This window comes from Mycteria americana, chromosome 2 (assembly GCF_035582795.1).
Source record: "Mycteria americana isolate JAX WOST 10 ecotype Jacksonville Zoo and Gardens chromosome 2, USCA_MyAme_1.0, whole genome shotgun sequence".
In the NCBI taxonomy this organism is placed as follows: domain Eukaryota; kingdom Metazoa; phylum Chordata; class Aves; order Ciconiiformes; family Ciconiidae; genus Mycteria; species Mycteria americana.
The window spans coordinates 128902781-128919158 of NC_134366.1; the positions used below are offsets into that span (position 1 = coordinate 128902781).

Consider the following 16378-nt stretch of genomic DNA (forward strand, 5'->3'; position numbering starts at 1 on the left):
GAATATTTGCTTAAGTCGGGTGACTATAAATAGCAACCTCCCCCCATGTTGCCAAAACTTATAAAAGGACTGTTGTGGTTTAACCCCAGCCGGCAACTAAGCCCCACACAGCCACTCGCTCACTTCCCCCTGGTGGGATGAGGGAGAGAATTGGGAGGGTAAAAGTGAGAAAACTCATCATGGGTTGAAATAAGAACAGTTTGATAATTTAAATACAATACAATACTAATACTAATACTAATACTAATACTAATAATAATAATAATAATAATAATAATAGAAAATACAAAGCAAGCAATGCACAATGCAATTGCTTACCACCCACTGACCGATGTCCAGCCTGCCCAAGCAGCAGCCCCCCAGACAGCTTTCCCCTAGTTTCTATACTGAGCATGACATCCTATGGTATGGAATATCCCTTTGGCCAGGTTGGGTCAGCTGTCCTGGCTGTGCCCCCTCCCAGCTTCTTGTGTATCTCCAGCCTTCTCAGTTGGCAGAGCATGAGAAGCTGAAAAGTCCTTGACTTAGTGTAAGCACTACTTAGCAACAACTAAAACATCAGTGTGTTATCAACATTATTCTCATATTAAATCCAAAACACAGCACTATACCAGCTATTAGGAAGAAAATTAACTCTATCCCAGCAGAAACCAGGACAGGAAGATCCTTTTGCTAGAAGAGTTAAGGTCCTCCAAGAGAGTTAGTTAGTTCTACCAACAGAAGAACTCTATTTGCTATTATCAACTGAATCTCTACCAGGGCTTTCCTACTAAAAGTCTACCAGCAAAGTGTTTTAGAGAATAAGCTAGCTGGTTTTTTGTGTGTTTTGATTTACGACTGATAGCTTTTCCGTTTCTCTGTCTTTCCATCATTGTTTGTGTGTTTCAGAGGATTGCTATATTGCAACCAGTGCTCTGAAGTTGTCATTTCACCGGTTTTAAAAATGCAGCTGGAAGTCTTCTTGAGTTGTCCATCCCGATCTCAAAGTACAGTAAAAGTAAAGGTATGGCACGACATGAGCTTTGGTGTTTTAAGTATAGTGAAGATAGATATGTAGACACATAGGTACTCTAAGCCACACTTTTATAAACTGCTCTGTCAGATGAAAAATTAAAAGTTGTAAGAGTATCCCATAATTTAATCTGCTACTAAACTTGTGTTCCATTGGACTAAGAACCCAGTTCCCAGATCTTACTCAAATAATACAGTCACTGAGTTCACCCTGAGGTTTGCAAACTGTTTTATGGTCCAGCTGAAGGGCTTTGTTGGGTTGGGCCTTGGGAAACCTCAGTCTCCACAGACTAAAAGGAACATGTATTTTTAGACTCCCATTCTCAACATCTTCTGTGTCACCTTTCCTCTGCTTTCTTGGCCAGAGAAACAAAACCATTCTATATTAAAATGATAAATCTTTGTTCAATGTGACTGTTTTAACATGCAAACAGAATGTCTTTGCATACATAAGATTTTTGTCATGAACAAAACCTGTTAATTTTCTCATTCCAGCTGTTACAAAGGACAATCTCCTCTCTCCTGATGTCCTCCGCCAATGAGGATGGGGTGGGTATAATGCATGTTGATGAAAGAAAGTTAAACTACGTAACTTACTGTAGAGGCAGAGTACAGGAGACGTGAATCAGGTGGGAAGATACTTGAATCGTAGAACTGGAAGGGACTGGAGGTCATCGTCCGACCTACCACTCACACTGGGCTATTGCCAGCGCGTGGGCAGGTCAGCCGTGACTTTGGCTGGCAGGGTCTTGAAAACCCCCAGGGATGCAGATTCTGCCTTCCCAGGCAGCTCACTTCAGAACTGCACTAGGAGCGGTAGGAGATTTCACTAGAAATAATGAATTTTTTTCTCGTGTCCAGCCTGGGATTTGAGTGGGCTGGACCCTTTTGGCAAGCCCACCTTCCACCTGCTGATGCCCTGCGATTGCGTGACTATCATCAGGCTGACACCATCCTTTTTAGAAGAGAGATGCCCCAGATGGGATGTGCAGACAGCTTTAGCTCAGCTGCGGATCTGCAGAGCTATCTGCAAATAGCACGATGTCCAGACATTCAGAGCTGCAACGAGCAGTGCTGGGCTTTACTCCATTTTCTGGCTGAGGATCCAAAGACAGCAAAGATACAGTCCAAGCGTCCCACCTTTTCGGGATGGTCTTCTAAACTCTATAAACCACACTACTTTCTAATAGCACAAGCGTGAAATTACTGGCAGGCAGTAATAGGAGAGAAATTTGCAAAACGTGCGCAAGATAATACTTTATAATTGTATGAATGAAACGTGTGTAAGCCACAGGGATCCATGGGGTAAAGTACAGTTTATGTAATGGTGAAGTAGTTATTCCTTTAATCTGAGATATCAGAAGAACCCTGACATTTGGCACAGTGACCCAGATTTATCGCAGGTGAGGGAGGCACCCAGGTAGGTGCCTGGCTGGCATTGGCTGCCGGACGGTCAGCAGCGAAGGAGCGGCACCTTCAGAGGGTGATTAAGCCCAATTCGGATCCCGAGATCCCCCCCGCTCCACTGCACGTAGAAGGGAGCGAAGGTCAGCTCGTTGTCTTGTTTAATCATCCCAGTTAAGTATCTTCAGTTAGGTGACACGTACTGGGGTCATTTTGCTTTCCCTATCTTATACAGTCTTCTAGCATTTTGCTATTACCTGCTCCATGGTTTTAATGGGATTTATGGTTAATTTTTGAAGTGGAACATTTCTCTGAAATGGTAAATTATTTTTCTTGTGCTGGAGGGTGTATATTTCATTTAAGCAAAGAGATACAAGAAATTTCCAAAATATGTTTGCTTTTTTAATAGCAGTTAAGTCTTGCTAAGTTTTACAGGATGCATCTGGTTTGGTGACAGACTGACAAAACGTAGTTCTTTTTCGAGTTATTGGAATTCAAACAACTTCTTGTTTCAATTTTTATAATGCTAGTATTTAGAAGTCTGGCAACTTGGAAACATTTTTTTTTTCCCCTAGCTGAAATGCAGGGATAATTTTTTCCTTTTTTTTTTCATAAGCATTTCCATCTCTGAACCACTGCATTTTAAAAAGCAGCACGTCTCAACAAAGATTAATCACAAGAAATACCACTTGAGGTGGCACTTTTTTGCCAGCGCTGCTAAAGTTTCTAAGGGTGTAGCTTTCTAATCACTTCTTTTGGCAGGGAGGTTGGTTTTAGCCGTCACTGGCCCTGGCCACTTGTTCCTTGCCTTGCGGCAGCCCTTCTGTTACACCAGTATAGCTGTTTGTGCAGCTGCGTGGTGAATTGGACTGCAGAACCAGTCTGGGGCAAAAATAATGTTGGAAAAAAAAAAGAAAAGGGTTGTTTATACCTTGAAGCAGGCACTAGACGTGGGTTTCACACACCTGTACAAATGCAGAGCCCAGATGAAAGCGGGGGGCATGGTCAGACGCTGGTTGTCGGCAAGTCCCACTGAGGAAAGAAATGGATGTAAACCTGCCATCTGAGATACGCTCTCAAGCGAGGTATCGACTGTCGGTGTGACCAGTTCTTCTGTTAACGTGCTGTCTCCTCTTAGAGAAATCATCCCAGCCTTGCATCCCTCTCCTCCACGCAGAATACACTCTCTACAGATTCGCTCAGGCACAACTCGTGTGGGTAAACTGCCAGTCGGATCATTAAACAGAAGGGACTGTGTAGGTGCTGGTGATCGTAAAGGATGCATGACATAACGCAAAGTTGAAGAGGGTGGGTAAAAAGAGTTACAAAATATTTTTTTCCTTTAGTGGATCTGTTAGCTAAGGTAATTGATATATGGTATGTATATACACATTGCTAGCACATGTGAAATCCTGCGAGCGTCAGAAAGCTGGATAAAGGGAGCCCATGTAGGTAATGCTTCAGCAAAATTGAGTTCAAAGTCACAGTAGCTTTTTTTTTCTTTTTAAAACAGCTCGTTTTTAAAAGCCTAGTAGGGAAGCAGCACTTTGAGCAGGAGTGAGATCTAATTATTGAAAAATCTAATGTATTCATTCTTTCCATCAGTTCTAATGCACCTTTCTTTTTGAGTCCTTAAAAAAAATTGTCTGTTGGAAGAGGACCTTACACCCTGCATCTTCCCAGCCGAGCGCTGCTTAGAACAGAATGTCCAGGACTGTTTGTTTTAATCAACATGCTTTTATCACTGCAGAGTTATGAGGTGCAGAGCGTGCTGGGAAAGGAGGTGGGGTTACTGAACTGCTACGTCCACTCCGTCACCAGCCACCCCAACTGTGTTGCACTGGAGGAAATCGTTCTTCTGGAAACAGCCGCAAGACACTGAGCTGAACTCCAGTCAGCTACTGTAGTGTCTGTGGACTTTGTAATGTGGTTATCTGTTAACTAGTGCCACAGATAATGTGTAATGCAAGTGTGTAAGTATTAAGATAGTTTATTAAAACTGTGATTTACAAAGTGCATTTTGCTAACGCTGAAAGAATATCTATAAAAAAAATCTCTTTAACTTTCTGAACTCTTTTGGATCAGTTCAGAATTTAAGAATACAGTTCTTTGGCATGTTTGCTCTTTATGTACGCAAAACATCTTTTTCTGGAAGTTTCGAATGGTTGTGAATTTTTTTATGATACTGTATTTATTATGTGTCGATGGAAAATATTTTACTGATATTTTTGAAATAAATACCTTGCTATAGGCAGTGAACATTGGTCTAAGCTGAGTTTTGTCAGCGGATTCCAGACGTACTGCCGGCTGCAAAACGCCGAGTTGTGCGTGAATTCTGAGTTGTAACATTTGTTATCACCTTGCAATAAATGTTATAAAGACGGAGATTTGAACAAAGCTTATATTTTGAAGTGTCAAGCATGTATAAAGTTAATGTTTTACAGCTAATTGGTCTTCAAGTGTAGAAGTACCGTGTTATCTGTAGCTTCCCACAAAGCGGGTGTTTCATTATACGGTTTCTGTTACAGGTAAGGAGCAAACTGCTTTGCAGGCCACATAACTAACCAACTGTCCAGAGACATGGATTACACATCAGATAAATAATATCAAAATATTCCTATGTGTGCATTGTTTGAGATGCAAGAATTAATGTAAGGGTTCAGTCAGAGATTAGATTTTTTTCCCCCTTCCCCTTTCACGGTATTTAAAAAACCCGTGCAGGCCAGAGGAGGAGGAATGAATGGTTTTGTGCAGGTCCCGTATGTGATTACCCAGCAGAAAAGGAACAGCAAACTTGTTGCTACACTGGTCGTTCCTGCGGCTCAGGCCGATAGTGGAAAGTCTTCCATACATCACGCTTACTAAAGGAATGACCCAGCTTTTGAATCCCCCTTTTTCCCCCCTCTTCCAAGTCTTTCAGTCTCTTACCTGCCTCCCTGTAAGGAAAAATGGGATGTCAGCCTAGCCCTGCATAGAGGATGCTACGGGTCGCCCCATCGAAACCAGCCAGCTCTCTCTCTCTCGGAAAGCTCTGGCTGTTGGTGCTGGTCCTGTCGGGCCATGTTTCTGCCGGTGCCCTACAGATGCTGTCATCTTTGCGCGCGCGCTGTCACAATTCGGACAAGTCGCCTAACCTTTCCTCGTGCACTCGCTCCGGCAGGGACCAGCCTGGGCGCCCGCTCTCGCTTTCACCAGCAGCCGTCAGTGGAAGCGGGAGCTCCTGCGCTGCCGTAGCCTACGCGGGCTGCAGGTCCTGTGGGCAACATCTCCTTGGGACTACGGCCCGCTCGAACGCCGCAGCGCCTTGGCGTAGGTGCAGCGTTGCCTCGGCTGGAGTGGAAACCGCTTCGAGGGGGGGGTTAACAGGAATTTTAACTAACGGTGTTCTTGCGTTCATGTCTACTTTTTTTTTTTTTTTTACTACTACTATGTTCTGGAGGAGTTCAGGAAGAGCAGCCCCCTCCTGCCGTGCAGCTGCCGCCCCCCCCCCCCCAGTCAGCTCGGCGGCAGCGACTGACTCGGCATTCCGGCACAGCGATGCAGCTCCCGGGGGAAGCCGGCTCGGCCACCGCCACCTGCCAGAGCCCCAGCTCTTCCCTTGCCCCGAGGCTGCTTTAGCAGAGGCAAGCAGCTCCCCTCGCCCCCCGCCGCGCCTCGCCTCCCGCCCCCGCAGCCGCCGCAGCCCGGCCGTGCCCCCGCGCTGCCAGCGGCGCCGGGCCAGCGCGGCCTCCCCCGCCGCCGGCCGCTGCTTGAGAGAGAGAGAGCAAACGAGCAGGGTCGATTTAAAATGCTTGGTTTTTATTCTTAGAAATGCTGTAAAAATTGATATAAAAGGTCGAGCATGCTCAGTCTTTTTTGTTCATCCTACCGTCTAAAATACATGGGGTTTTGAATCAGTTTAACAGATGTACCATAGCTGCATCGGTATGAGTAAAATGTAGAAAAGACGAAAACTACCATTACAAAAATAATTTAAGGGGAGAGAGAAAAAAGATATTTAGCTTTTTTCCTTTTTTTTCCCGCAAGTTTCGTGGTCAAAGACCCGGGCATCGCCCCACGTCGCTGCCGCATTCAGGAAGCGGCCGCGGGCGGCAGCTCCCGCCGCGGCTTCGCGCCTCCTCCCCGCGCCCGGCCCGGCCCGGGGCGCCGCGGCCCGGCCCGGCCCGGCCCAGGCTCGGCACGGCCAGGCAAGGCCCGGCCCGGCCCGGCCCTGAGGTATTTATCCACGGTCTCCCGGAGTCCGTCTCTCCGTCCCGCTCCCCCCCGGTTACCGGCAGTCGGTGCCCGAGCCGGGCTGCAGGAAGGAGGCGCTGGGCAGCTGCTTGAAGAAGTGCCGGAGGCTGGTCAAGTCCCGGGTGAGCTGCTCGATCTTCTTGTGCAGCTTCTCGTTCTCGGCCGAGAGCTCCAGCAGCTTCTGCTGCATCTCCTGGTTGCGCCGCTTCGCCTTGTCGCGGCTCTTGCGCACGGCGATGTTGTTGCGCTCCCGCCGCTGCCGGTACTCGGGGCTAAACCTGTCCACGCACTTCTTGCCGCCCCGCTCCTTCCCGCCGGGGGCGGCCGGCGGCGGGACGCCCTGCGCCGACCCGGCCCCCGCGGCCCCGGCGGCCCCCGCGGCGGGGCCCGGGGAGCGGGTGCTGCAGCTGGAGGGGGAGCTGCTGCCCGGCGGCTCGGGGGAGGTGGGCGGCGTGGGCTGCCCGCTCAGGTTCATGATGGTCTGGGCGCAGGTGGCGATCTGCGAGGGCAGCAGCGAGGAGGAGAGGTCGCTGTCGCTCCAGTCCGGCTCCTGCTTCAGGGCGCCGCGGGAGGAGGAGGAGGAGGAGGAAGAGGAGGAGGAGGAGGAGGAGGAGGAGGCGGTGCGGGGCTCGGCGCCCAGCAGGGTGGTCATGGCAGCGCCGAGGTCCTTGGCGGGGTCGCGGCCGGCGCCGCCGCCCGGCGGCAGGTACTCGCCGTAGTCTCCGCCCCGCTCGGGCTTGTGGTTGCTGTTGAAGAGGTCGGCGAAGAGCTCGTCGTTGCACAGCTCCAGGTTGGGCACGGCCGACATGGAGTCAATGTAGGAGCTGAAGTCGATGGCGCTCTCGTCCTCGTACATGGCGGGGGCGGCGGCGCTCAGCTCCGCCAGGTTGGTGCCGCTGCCCCCCAGGCCGCCCCCCGCCTCCTCGCCGCTCATCCCGCAGCCGCCGCGGCCCCCCGGCTTGCAGGCGGGACCCGGCCCGCCGCCGCTGCCCACCTTGGCGTCGTAGAAGTTGGCGGGCTCCAGGCACCAGCTCTTATAACATGCCGGGGAGTCCAGGCTGTAGAGAGCGGCGGCGCTCATGGGCGAGCGGGACGCGGCGCCGCACGGCCGCGGCGCGGGGGCTACGGGCCGCGGGCACCAACCGCCGCTCCGCGACGATCGCAGCTCCAGCCTCCGCCGCGGGCAGGTGGGGAGCGGGGCTCCTGCCGCTGCTGGTGCTGCTGGTGCTGCTGGTGCTGCTGGTGCTGCTGGTGCCGGTACCGGTGCTCCTGCTGCCGTCCCGCTGTCGCCTCGCCTCCCCGAGGGGGCCGATGCGGTTCGGGTCACGCCGTGCTCGGCGATAGGAGGCGGGGATGGGACAAGGCGTCTCTGGACCTGGGAGCGAAACGCCCGCTCGGTCCCTTCTTATACGGCGCCGGCCCCGCCTCCTGCCCCAATGACGGGGAACGAGTGTTCCCGGCACCCCCGGGGACCCGGGGGCGGGAGCGGGTGGGGTGCGCGGCCGCGGAGGCAGGGCTCCCGCCGCGGAGAGCTGCCACCTCCCGGTGGAGGGTGGCCGCGGTCGGGGGCGGCCCCCCCCGGGGGGACGGGACGGTGCGGGGAGGGGGCAGGCGCCGCGGGCGCCTGCCCCCTCCCCGCACCGTCCCGTCCCCCGGTGAGGGCTGCCCCGACGCCGGTACCGGCCCTCCCCAGCGGCGTCCTGGATGAAGCGATACGGGAAAGATGCTGCCTGCCCCACGCGTGTCTCTCTGCATCATCCTAGCGCCCTCCCGAGGCTCCGCTCCTTCCGCTGGAGCACGGACAGCTTCACCCGAGAGGGCTGTACCCTCCCCCCCCCCACGCCAGTGACAGGACGTCTTGCAGGACGTTCGGGTGGGAAAAGGGTCTCAGAGGCATCTTTAGCTGCTTCACGCTGGCTGCGTGAAGTTAAGCTTCTCTTAAAAACTTAGGTAAGTAGTTATGCATCCCCCCTCATCCAATGAACTACTACTAGTAGCGGAGAAATGACAGTATTTTCATTTCAAATCTGTGAAACGCTACCTTTTCCGGTTACATAAACCAGTTTTAAAACCCCTGGCTTCATCCCCAGGTGCTCCATTGACCGAATTACAAAAGAAACACACAAAATCCACCCAAAACCCTTTAGAAAAGTCTATTTTAAGATTTCCCTTCTTTTTTTTTTTTTTCCAGAAGACCCGGCTAGATTTATGACGCTTCGGTAGGACTAGCCCAGCCGCTGACTTTTCAGCCCGGCACTCGGATGACGCTGCTGGCGTGAAGCTGTGCCCTGCGGAGTGCTGTCCCGCTCGGAGGTGGCTTTCTGGGGACCGTGGGTACGTGCCGGTCATGCCAGCCCTTGGGCGGCCGGGCCTGCTGCCTCGCTCCGGGCAGGGCTCCATCTGCCGCTACCGCAGCTGTTGCAGTAACGCAGCTGTTTATCAAAGGGTGTGTATTTTCACATAAATAGTTGGGACAGGCCTGGTACACGCTCGCCTTTTGGCTGTACACTCCTTGTGGGAAGACTTGTGGGACCAGGAGAAGCGTGCTCTGCCTGGCAGGTAAGGTTTCGCATAGAGGGGCTTTGCTTTTACCTCTAGTGCTGCCATTAACCCCACAGAGATGTTGTGTTTAAATAAACTTGATTTGCTTTGCTCATCAGGGGTTTGATCATGCAACCTCTATCTACATAAGCGTTAAGCACTGAACTTGACAGTCACACAAGAAGCGGGTGCTGGTTTGGTTTTTTTTGGGTGCAAAAAATTTCCTTTTCCACATTGTCAAAAAATAACATGCCCAAAGCCAGTTCTGCATGTTGTTACTTTCTGCCCTCCAGCACTGGGGTATGTTCACGTCGCATGGCTCTGCACCACCTGCCCTTGGCCTGGCTGTCTGGCAGGGAGCTGCGACCGTCGCGTGGTGCTCCTGGACCTTTTTTCTCTGCGTGAAGTGTAGAGAGGTGGGTGCATGAAGCATGGGAAGGGAGTTCAGAAATGCAAGGCAGTGACACCCGCTCTCTCTCCCCCCCCCCCTTGCTCTGTGACAGGGTCTGTTGATTGCTGGAAGGCGATACATCTCACCTGTCATAGCCATAAAATTATAATTTGTCTTGGAAAGCTTCTCATTTAACTGCTTGTACGTGGAACTGTGTTATGCTTTCAGCTCACTGAAATCCTTAGCCCCAAAGGGCAGCTGGTCATCAGACAGTGGTGGTGTGCAACTGCGCCAGCCAAACAGTCTCATTTAAAGCCCATCACATGTTACCCCAAAAAAGAGATGCGAGGCACAGCCAGGTCACCCGTCTGCCACTGGGCACCCTGCTGTGCGGCAATTAAATTCTCAAAATCCCTCAGTAAGCAGCGACCTGCTGGGCATGGAAGTCCTGTGTAAGCCCCAATATCCGCCACCCATGTCACACCTAAGGCCCACCGTGGAGAGTGCAGCTTTGCTCAGTGTCATCAGGACCTGGCGGCATGTTCACAGCCCATGGTCAGGCCTGTCACCACCTGTCCCACAAAGCCAAGAGGCGAGAGCCGTCCCCTGGAAGGCGTTGGTTGCGTTTGTTGCTGAGCCTGAGACGTGTGATTTCAGGCGCACGTTCCGGGGGGTTTGCCCACGTGCCATGCAGGGTGTGAAGCCCTGGTGTGGTCCTACACCTGCAGCGAAGCATCCAGGAGCAGGTGAGTAAGTGATACTTGTTGCTTACCCAAGTGCCGGGCTGAAGGCAGGACTATATCCATGCCATACTGTTTCCTGGGGTGGATTTGTCTGGCATCTCGACAGCTGAATCTGTTCCCGTTTGCATAAATAATTTCATGGAGAGTGAAGCAGAGACAAACCCTTGATTCCCTCACCCGTCCTGCTGAGTACCTGACCCACCGAATCATGGCTTCTCTCTGGGCTCCAGTAAGTTTTAAACAGCAGTAAGAAACATTTGAGCACCTGAATTTCAGAATATTTTCTCTAAAGCCTGTTTGAGGTTCCTGCTCCAAGAAGAGAGGAGCATTTACACCTGGAGAGAAAGGACAAGACGCCTTTCTCTAAGAAACCTTTGCAGAGAAAAGACAAAACTGTAACTTACTCTGGAGTGCCCGCTGTGAATCCCAGAGAAGCACCAGGACCCTGAGCCCTCCAGGGACAAGAATTAAATCACACTGTATTTCTTACCAGTTTTTCCTGAGAAATGGAGGCCAAGGCCACCCAGGGAAGGCAAGGAAACGGGGCAATGCTTCAGCCTGGCTTTAATCCTCCCTGTCCTCCTCCTCCCGGCATGCTCACCTCTGGCCACCCAGCCAGACGTGCAGAACTTTTTGGGGCAGCAGGGCTGGGAGCCCGGCGAGGCCGGGCTGGTCCTGCGGAGCCCACGGAGCCCTTCTCTGCCCGTGGGGTGCTACGGGGCTGGGGCAGCGCCAGCAGGACGCTGGCTCCCGGGGATTCATGGGCTGGGGTAAGGCAGCTGCGGAGCCCGACTGTGGGAGGGACACCTTGTCCAGGGGAAGCACCTCAGGGTGCACCAGCGGGTTTCACGGGGAAAGGCTGGCTGGCTGGTGACTAATGGCCAGCTGAAAAGGGGGAAAAAGATGGAGGGGTGGTTTGCCTGGTTTTCTCCTCCCCCCAAGAAGAAGCAGGAGTGCAGTGGCGGTTTCATTCCCCAGCTAGAAGCCAGGAATGGCACTTGGGGGCTGACCGGAGAATGGGACATGCAGATGAGGAGGTGCAAGTTGTTTGGGGAGAGTCAAAAAACCTGCCAAGACACTCCTAGGGCGGGACAGTACCGCCTTGAGGTTGGTGTTGGCTCTCATAAGCCAGCGCGGTGACTCCCGGACAGACCCTCCCTACCCCTCATCCCCCCTCTGCCAGGGCTCGTGCCTCCTCCCATGTCTTGAATTGCTGTAACAGTATTTTGCTCGTCACTTGTACTCCCTTGGGTCAGTTCATTGCACTGATCCAGCTTGCGGCCACCCCACTGTCAGCAGCTGAAGAACTTGCCGGTAAATGAAGGGATTTTTCTTTTTAGCTCTTTTAAACTCTGTGCTCTGACTTGCTGCGGGCGTTTGAGCCTGGCAGTGCCCACCCGGGCCGGGTTTGTTCAGCTGCACCTGTGGCTGCTGAACGGCTGAATTAAATCTTTCACGTACTCGGGCTCCCGAAAGGCCAAGTGCTGCAGCAGCGAAATGCCTCAGACCCTGTGCTCCTTGTTTTCTCACACTCTTTGGTGGATGCTCTGAACCTTTCCCCGACACAGCTTTTGCATGACTTTCCAGAAGGGACAAGATTTGCGAGATCAAATTCACAGCTACGTCTTCTGCCTCACCAAATGAAATCTTGCACAGTATAATTTACTGGGAGTTTAATGGACAGGTACAGTGAGTGCTACCCTCTCCTGTCCCACCAAAAAGGAAAAAAAATCTCCAAGCAAACACAAACCCCCTGTAAATAATGTGGAAACTGTAACCAAATCTTTTCCAGTCCCTTACGGCCACTCCTTCCCAAAAGTTTTTGCAACAAAAACCCCCCTAAACACCCTGTTCTGGACACTGTTGGTTTAATGTAAGATGCAGCTCTTGGGTAGCTTTGCTACGGGAGTAGTGACACCATCCCGTGCGGTGGGTGGCTGCCGGGGTACGACCGTTCTGCGTAGGTGCCATTTCTTACAAGCAACATAGCTTAAAAATGAAATTTTTAAACTCCAGGCCATTTCCAAAGGAGGCATACAGTGTTAATGAAGTAACTTGGCCGACCCTCATCCTCAGTACTTGTGAGGGGAAAAAAAGGGGTTTTAAAGCAGTGGTAGTAAAATCTTATTTTAACACCCTGATTTTGAAAAACGTGAAGTCTGGGGAGAAGTGACTCTAAATGTAGACGCTTACTTACCTGACTTCGGGAAGCGGCTGGCCAAACCCTTCGGCGTGAGGCCAGAAGAGCTGTAGGAAACTCCTTATTCCATGGCTGAAGACGAGCGTAATTCATTGCTCTTGTGGCGAGCTCGTAGGCTCCTTCCCGTGCCCAAACGCGTGCTGGTGCTGTACCACATCTCGGCCACAGACACCTCAAGCTAGTGTTTAAATTGGGGGGTGGTGGTGGGGACTAAGGAAAAATCCTGAGCACGACAAGCAGCATGCAGGAACCTCTTTATCATCTGGGAAAGGAGACGACTGCAGGCTGCAGCTGCAGAGCTTTCCTCTGCGTTTAGCAGTATTAATTAGAGGGAAATTTTAAGATTGACTGGGATGGTAAGGACTAGCTTAAATGTTAATATTATTCTGTACACCAAGAAAAACCTACTGAGAATATATGCTAATGGTTTATGTAGCTTTTTAGATGCAACTAATGAATTTCCAGATATAGTGCACATCTGGTTATCTAATCTGAGAAGGAAATATTCTGCCGTACTTGTGGATAGCTACTAAGCTTTGTTTTGCATCATGAGACCTGAAGCAGTCTCCGACTCTGAGCATCATCTTATTCTTTTCTGGAAGCCGAACAAACCCACCACGTAAAGCACCGAGCCCTGCGACCTGAGGTTTTCGTTGCATCAGTACTTTCCTTGCTGCTTTAAGGGCTGGTTTCAGCCTTTCCGTTTAACTGCTGTATTTTATTGAGCAGCACTCTTCAGTCAGGATTGGGGACAGCAGCTGCAATTTACATTTGTTGGAGCTTGTTTTCAGGCTCATTCAGCTGCCCAGGCTGCTCCGTCAGGGCAACTCCGCTTGCTTCGCATAGGATGTGTTTCTGCTCGTGAAAACCCAGCAGCTTTGTGCTTTGCTCCTTAGCTGACACTTGAGCTTGACAAATACATCACTAGCAGGACTGATGTAGCTGAGGCTTCCAATTATAGCACTTATTTTAGGGCCCAGACTGAGCTTTTAACTATTTTAAGTGTCATGGACACGTTCTAAGCTCTTTTGCACTGTCAGGGCTACTGAATGGAGAGGAGGGCACGGGGCAGGGCTCGCCACAGTCCCCTTCCCCTGGAAGGGCCAGGCTGTGCTCCTGCTCCGGCCCCTTCCGAAAGGCCAAGGAAGCCTTGGCTGGCGCTGGAGGGAGGCCTGCTGTGCACAAACATCTACTATTGCTGAAGGTATCAAAAGTCCTCCAAGAAGAGCCTCGTTAAACTATAACCTAAACTTTGTCCTCCGCAGTACAGGTCAAAGTACCTAGTAAGTATCTGAGATATGTGCCAAAAGTGCAATTAAACACCTCGTACAACCAGCCACTTGATTTCCAAATGTCCCCTCGCCTTTTCACGCGGCTTTTTATTGTGCTTTAACTTTCTTATATTTGTAGAGAGTGACAACGTGAAAGCTGAGTGCCTCACCTAACCAAGCTTCAGTCACAATGCCGCCGTCTTTATTGATACCAGAGATTAAAACAACAAAATGCACCAAGACATCTTACACAAGGTGTATATAAAACCAGACTGTATCACACACTCTTATGCAAAAAACGCTGTCCATTAATTATCATCTGTATAAATGGGTAAATGTGGATATTTTCTGTGATTAAAGTGCCCTAAATTAACTTTTGAAATGAGGTATACATCTGAAAGTTTACTTTTATTTTTAAATAGATGTTCCCTCTACAAAAATACAGCTGAACAATATTTTTAATTAATAAAATATGATCGAAAGATTCTGAATTTCTTAATTTGTAACACTACTGACATAAAGAATTGAGCATATTTAGTAAGAAGGAAGGTAACAAATAGTAATTGTTGCTGGAAAGTATTTAAAACAAAAAAGCTCCCTCCCTACCTATTCATTAGGCCTTAGCGAGCAGCCTTCCTCACCCTGAGTTTTTTGTGGAGTTGTATCCAGGAGGCAGATTCCTCTGCTCTCCGGCTGAAAGATTCATTTGAGACTGGTGCGGCAGCAGCCGTGGCCCTCGGGGAGACCGGGACTGCCCTCTCGCCACGGAGGCGGGGGGAAAGCCTATAGGCAGTGAAAGGGCAAAGACTTATTTTTATTACACCTTTTATGATAATTATTAAAAGCCTCAATGGAAACTATCTCCTACAATGAGTTGTGGGTAACAGAAACCATAATACTTCAGAGAACTCTCTCTCCCCCTTGCCGTCTGTGCTGCGCTGCACTTGCCAGCAAGGTTACCTGAAAACTGGCTGCCAGAGAGGAAGAGCCACATCTGGCACAACTTTGGCATAAGCAAATACCAAAGTGCAGCAGCCATTCCTGTGCTGCGCTGCAGTTACGGCAAGAAGCTTACCGTGCTCTGCTGTGTCGGCAGTGGCTACTTTTGGCTTTGGCCAAACAAGTTAACGAAACGTGAGGAGTATAGACTTCTAAAGGACAGAGATAACTGAGTATAACCTCTAATTGTTAAAAAACAATCCGCTGGAACAAACTGGCGCGGTCTCATCATTACTTTCTCATTATCCAGTAATGAAATAACCATCCAGATACTGTAGGTGTTATCTAGAGCTAAAAGCCATTTTCTGTTTAATTTTACCATGTGCTTCACTGTTTCTATTGATATGAAAATCTTCTAGGTTTAATTACAAATAACACATGTCTGCAGAACGGTTTCAGTTGATTGTCATCAAGGTCTCTGTAAAAGATAAAAGCACAGACTTGCACTACAAGGATGCCTAGAATTTCGCAGGGTATGAATTTGTGCTTTCCTCTGAGTGATCTCAGTGCCTTTCAAATTAGTCTTTAAGCTCTATAGCCTCTCCAGTTCTTTCTACATGGATTTTAACTCAAAGACAATAAAGCTGCTTTGTTGCAGAAAAATAATAATTAAAAAACCCCCCACTGTTTGAATACAGCTTTAATAAAAAAAAAATATTTTCTGTATTAGTCAAGTTAACAGATAATGATAAAAGTGATTAAGACTTTTTTCCTTTTTGGCCTGAAAATTCTGATCTGGTTGCAGCTGTGTGTTAGGGGACGCTCCTGCTGGCAGACTGGGCTTTAGAGAGCAGTCCCTCACATCCAGGGTTCCCATCCTTCCCAGACTCTGCCAAGAACATTGGGGTCTGTCGCTTGATCGATCAGGCATCTCACTTGGGTCTCTTCTGAAAGTCCATCCTCTGGCTCTTTGGCTCTGATATTATGATGAGCATTACCACGAGCCACAGCTACAAAATCATTGTAACAATGTAACTTCTCATGGCCCAGGCGTAGTTCACCACTAAAATTAAGAACACAAAAATAAGCTCTTACTAAAAGAAACAAGCAGAAAATCTGAGATGGATTTTAAAATACGAAACAGTACTTGAACACCATTCATGCAGCTTTATTTTTCAAGATGTGGAGACTGTTCAATAGCTGTAGAAAGCTTGGCCAGTGAAGACTGGTGATTTCAGGTGTCCTTTACTAGTGAATATTTACCATGAGTATTTCAGTCTTGTCAAAGGTCTCTAACTGAAAGAAGGATGCAGCAGTTCACATCCAAGCTGTTGTCTCCTTACCTGCCCTGCTGATTTGTGTCTGCAAGAAGTATTTTGTTGCCTTTTCCAGTTCAGCCTTGACCAGAAAAGGGACTCCTCCCAAGTTCTGCACTTTTCAGTATTTGTATGGTTTTAAAACAGGTTTGCTTTCTTTGCCTTTTTTTTTTATTAATCCAAAATATCTTTTAAAAAGAGGATGGAAGGGATTAATTGTACTGTAACTGAACTTTAAAGACATTCTGGCTTGAGCCAGACTTGACTAGACTGACATAAATAACCCAAGAATGCCAGCAGATTTGAATTTGATGTTTTTGGGAAGCAGC

At 49.7% G+C, this 16378-nt stretch overlaps 3 protein-coding genes and 1 long non-coding RNA gene across 7 annotated transcripts in view; 2 read left to right on the forward strand and 2 right to left on the reverse strand.

The window, feature by feature from the left end:
* SPIDR (scaffold protein involved in DNA repair) overlaps positions 1-5785 on the forward strand; it is a 207934-nt gene extending 202149 nt beyond the window's left edge. For 2 of the 3 annotated variants that reach the window (XM_075494604.1, XM_075494605.1), the window contains 3 exons: positions 889-1003; positions 1507-1560; positions 4166-4803. In XM_075494604.1, the coding sequence (XP_075350719.1) occupies positions 889-1003; positions 1507-1560; positions 4166-4297 (301 nt within the window). In that variant the 3' untranslated portion in view covers positions 4298-4803. Of the gene's footprint in view, positions 1-888; positions 1004-1506; positions 1561-4165; positions 4804-4943 lie in introns of those variants that run through there. The other variant, XR_012774445.1, reaches the window with a different exon arrangement.
* A 407-nt stretch (positions 5786-6192) lies between these two features.
* Positions 6193-8176, reverse strand: CEBPD (CCAAT enhancer binding protein delta). The gene has a single exon (XM_075494611.1). The coding sequence runs from the start codon at positions 7727-7729 to the stop codon at positions 6683-6685; it is 1047 nt and encodes a 348-aa protein (XP_075350726.1). The 5' UTR covers positions 7730-8176; the 3' UTR covers positions 6193-6682.
* Positions 8177-8290: 114 nt separating this feature from the next.
* Positions 8291-9770, forward strand: LOC142406767 (uncharacterized). Its single transcript, XR_012774695.1, has 2 exons — positions 8291-8602; positions 8843-9770. It is a non-coding gene; the product is annotated as an uncharacterized LOC142406767 (long non-coding RNA).
* A 5648-nt stretch (positions 9771-15418) lies between these two features.
* PRKDC (protein kinase, DNA-activated, catalytic subunit) overlaps positions 15419-16378 on the reverse strand; it is an 87728-nt gene continuing 86768 nt past the window's right edge. For both annotated transcript variants that reach the window (XM_075494613.1, XM_075494612.1), the window contains exon 86: positions 15419-15796. In XM_075494613.1, coding sequence (XP_075350728.1) covers positions 15592-15796 — 205 coding nt within the window. In that variant the 3' untranslated portion in view covers positions 15419-15591. The remainder of the gene's footprint in view (positions 15797-16378) is intronic.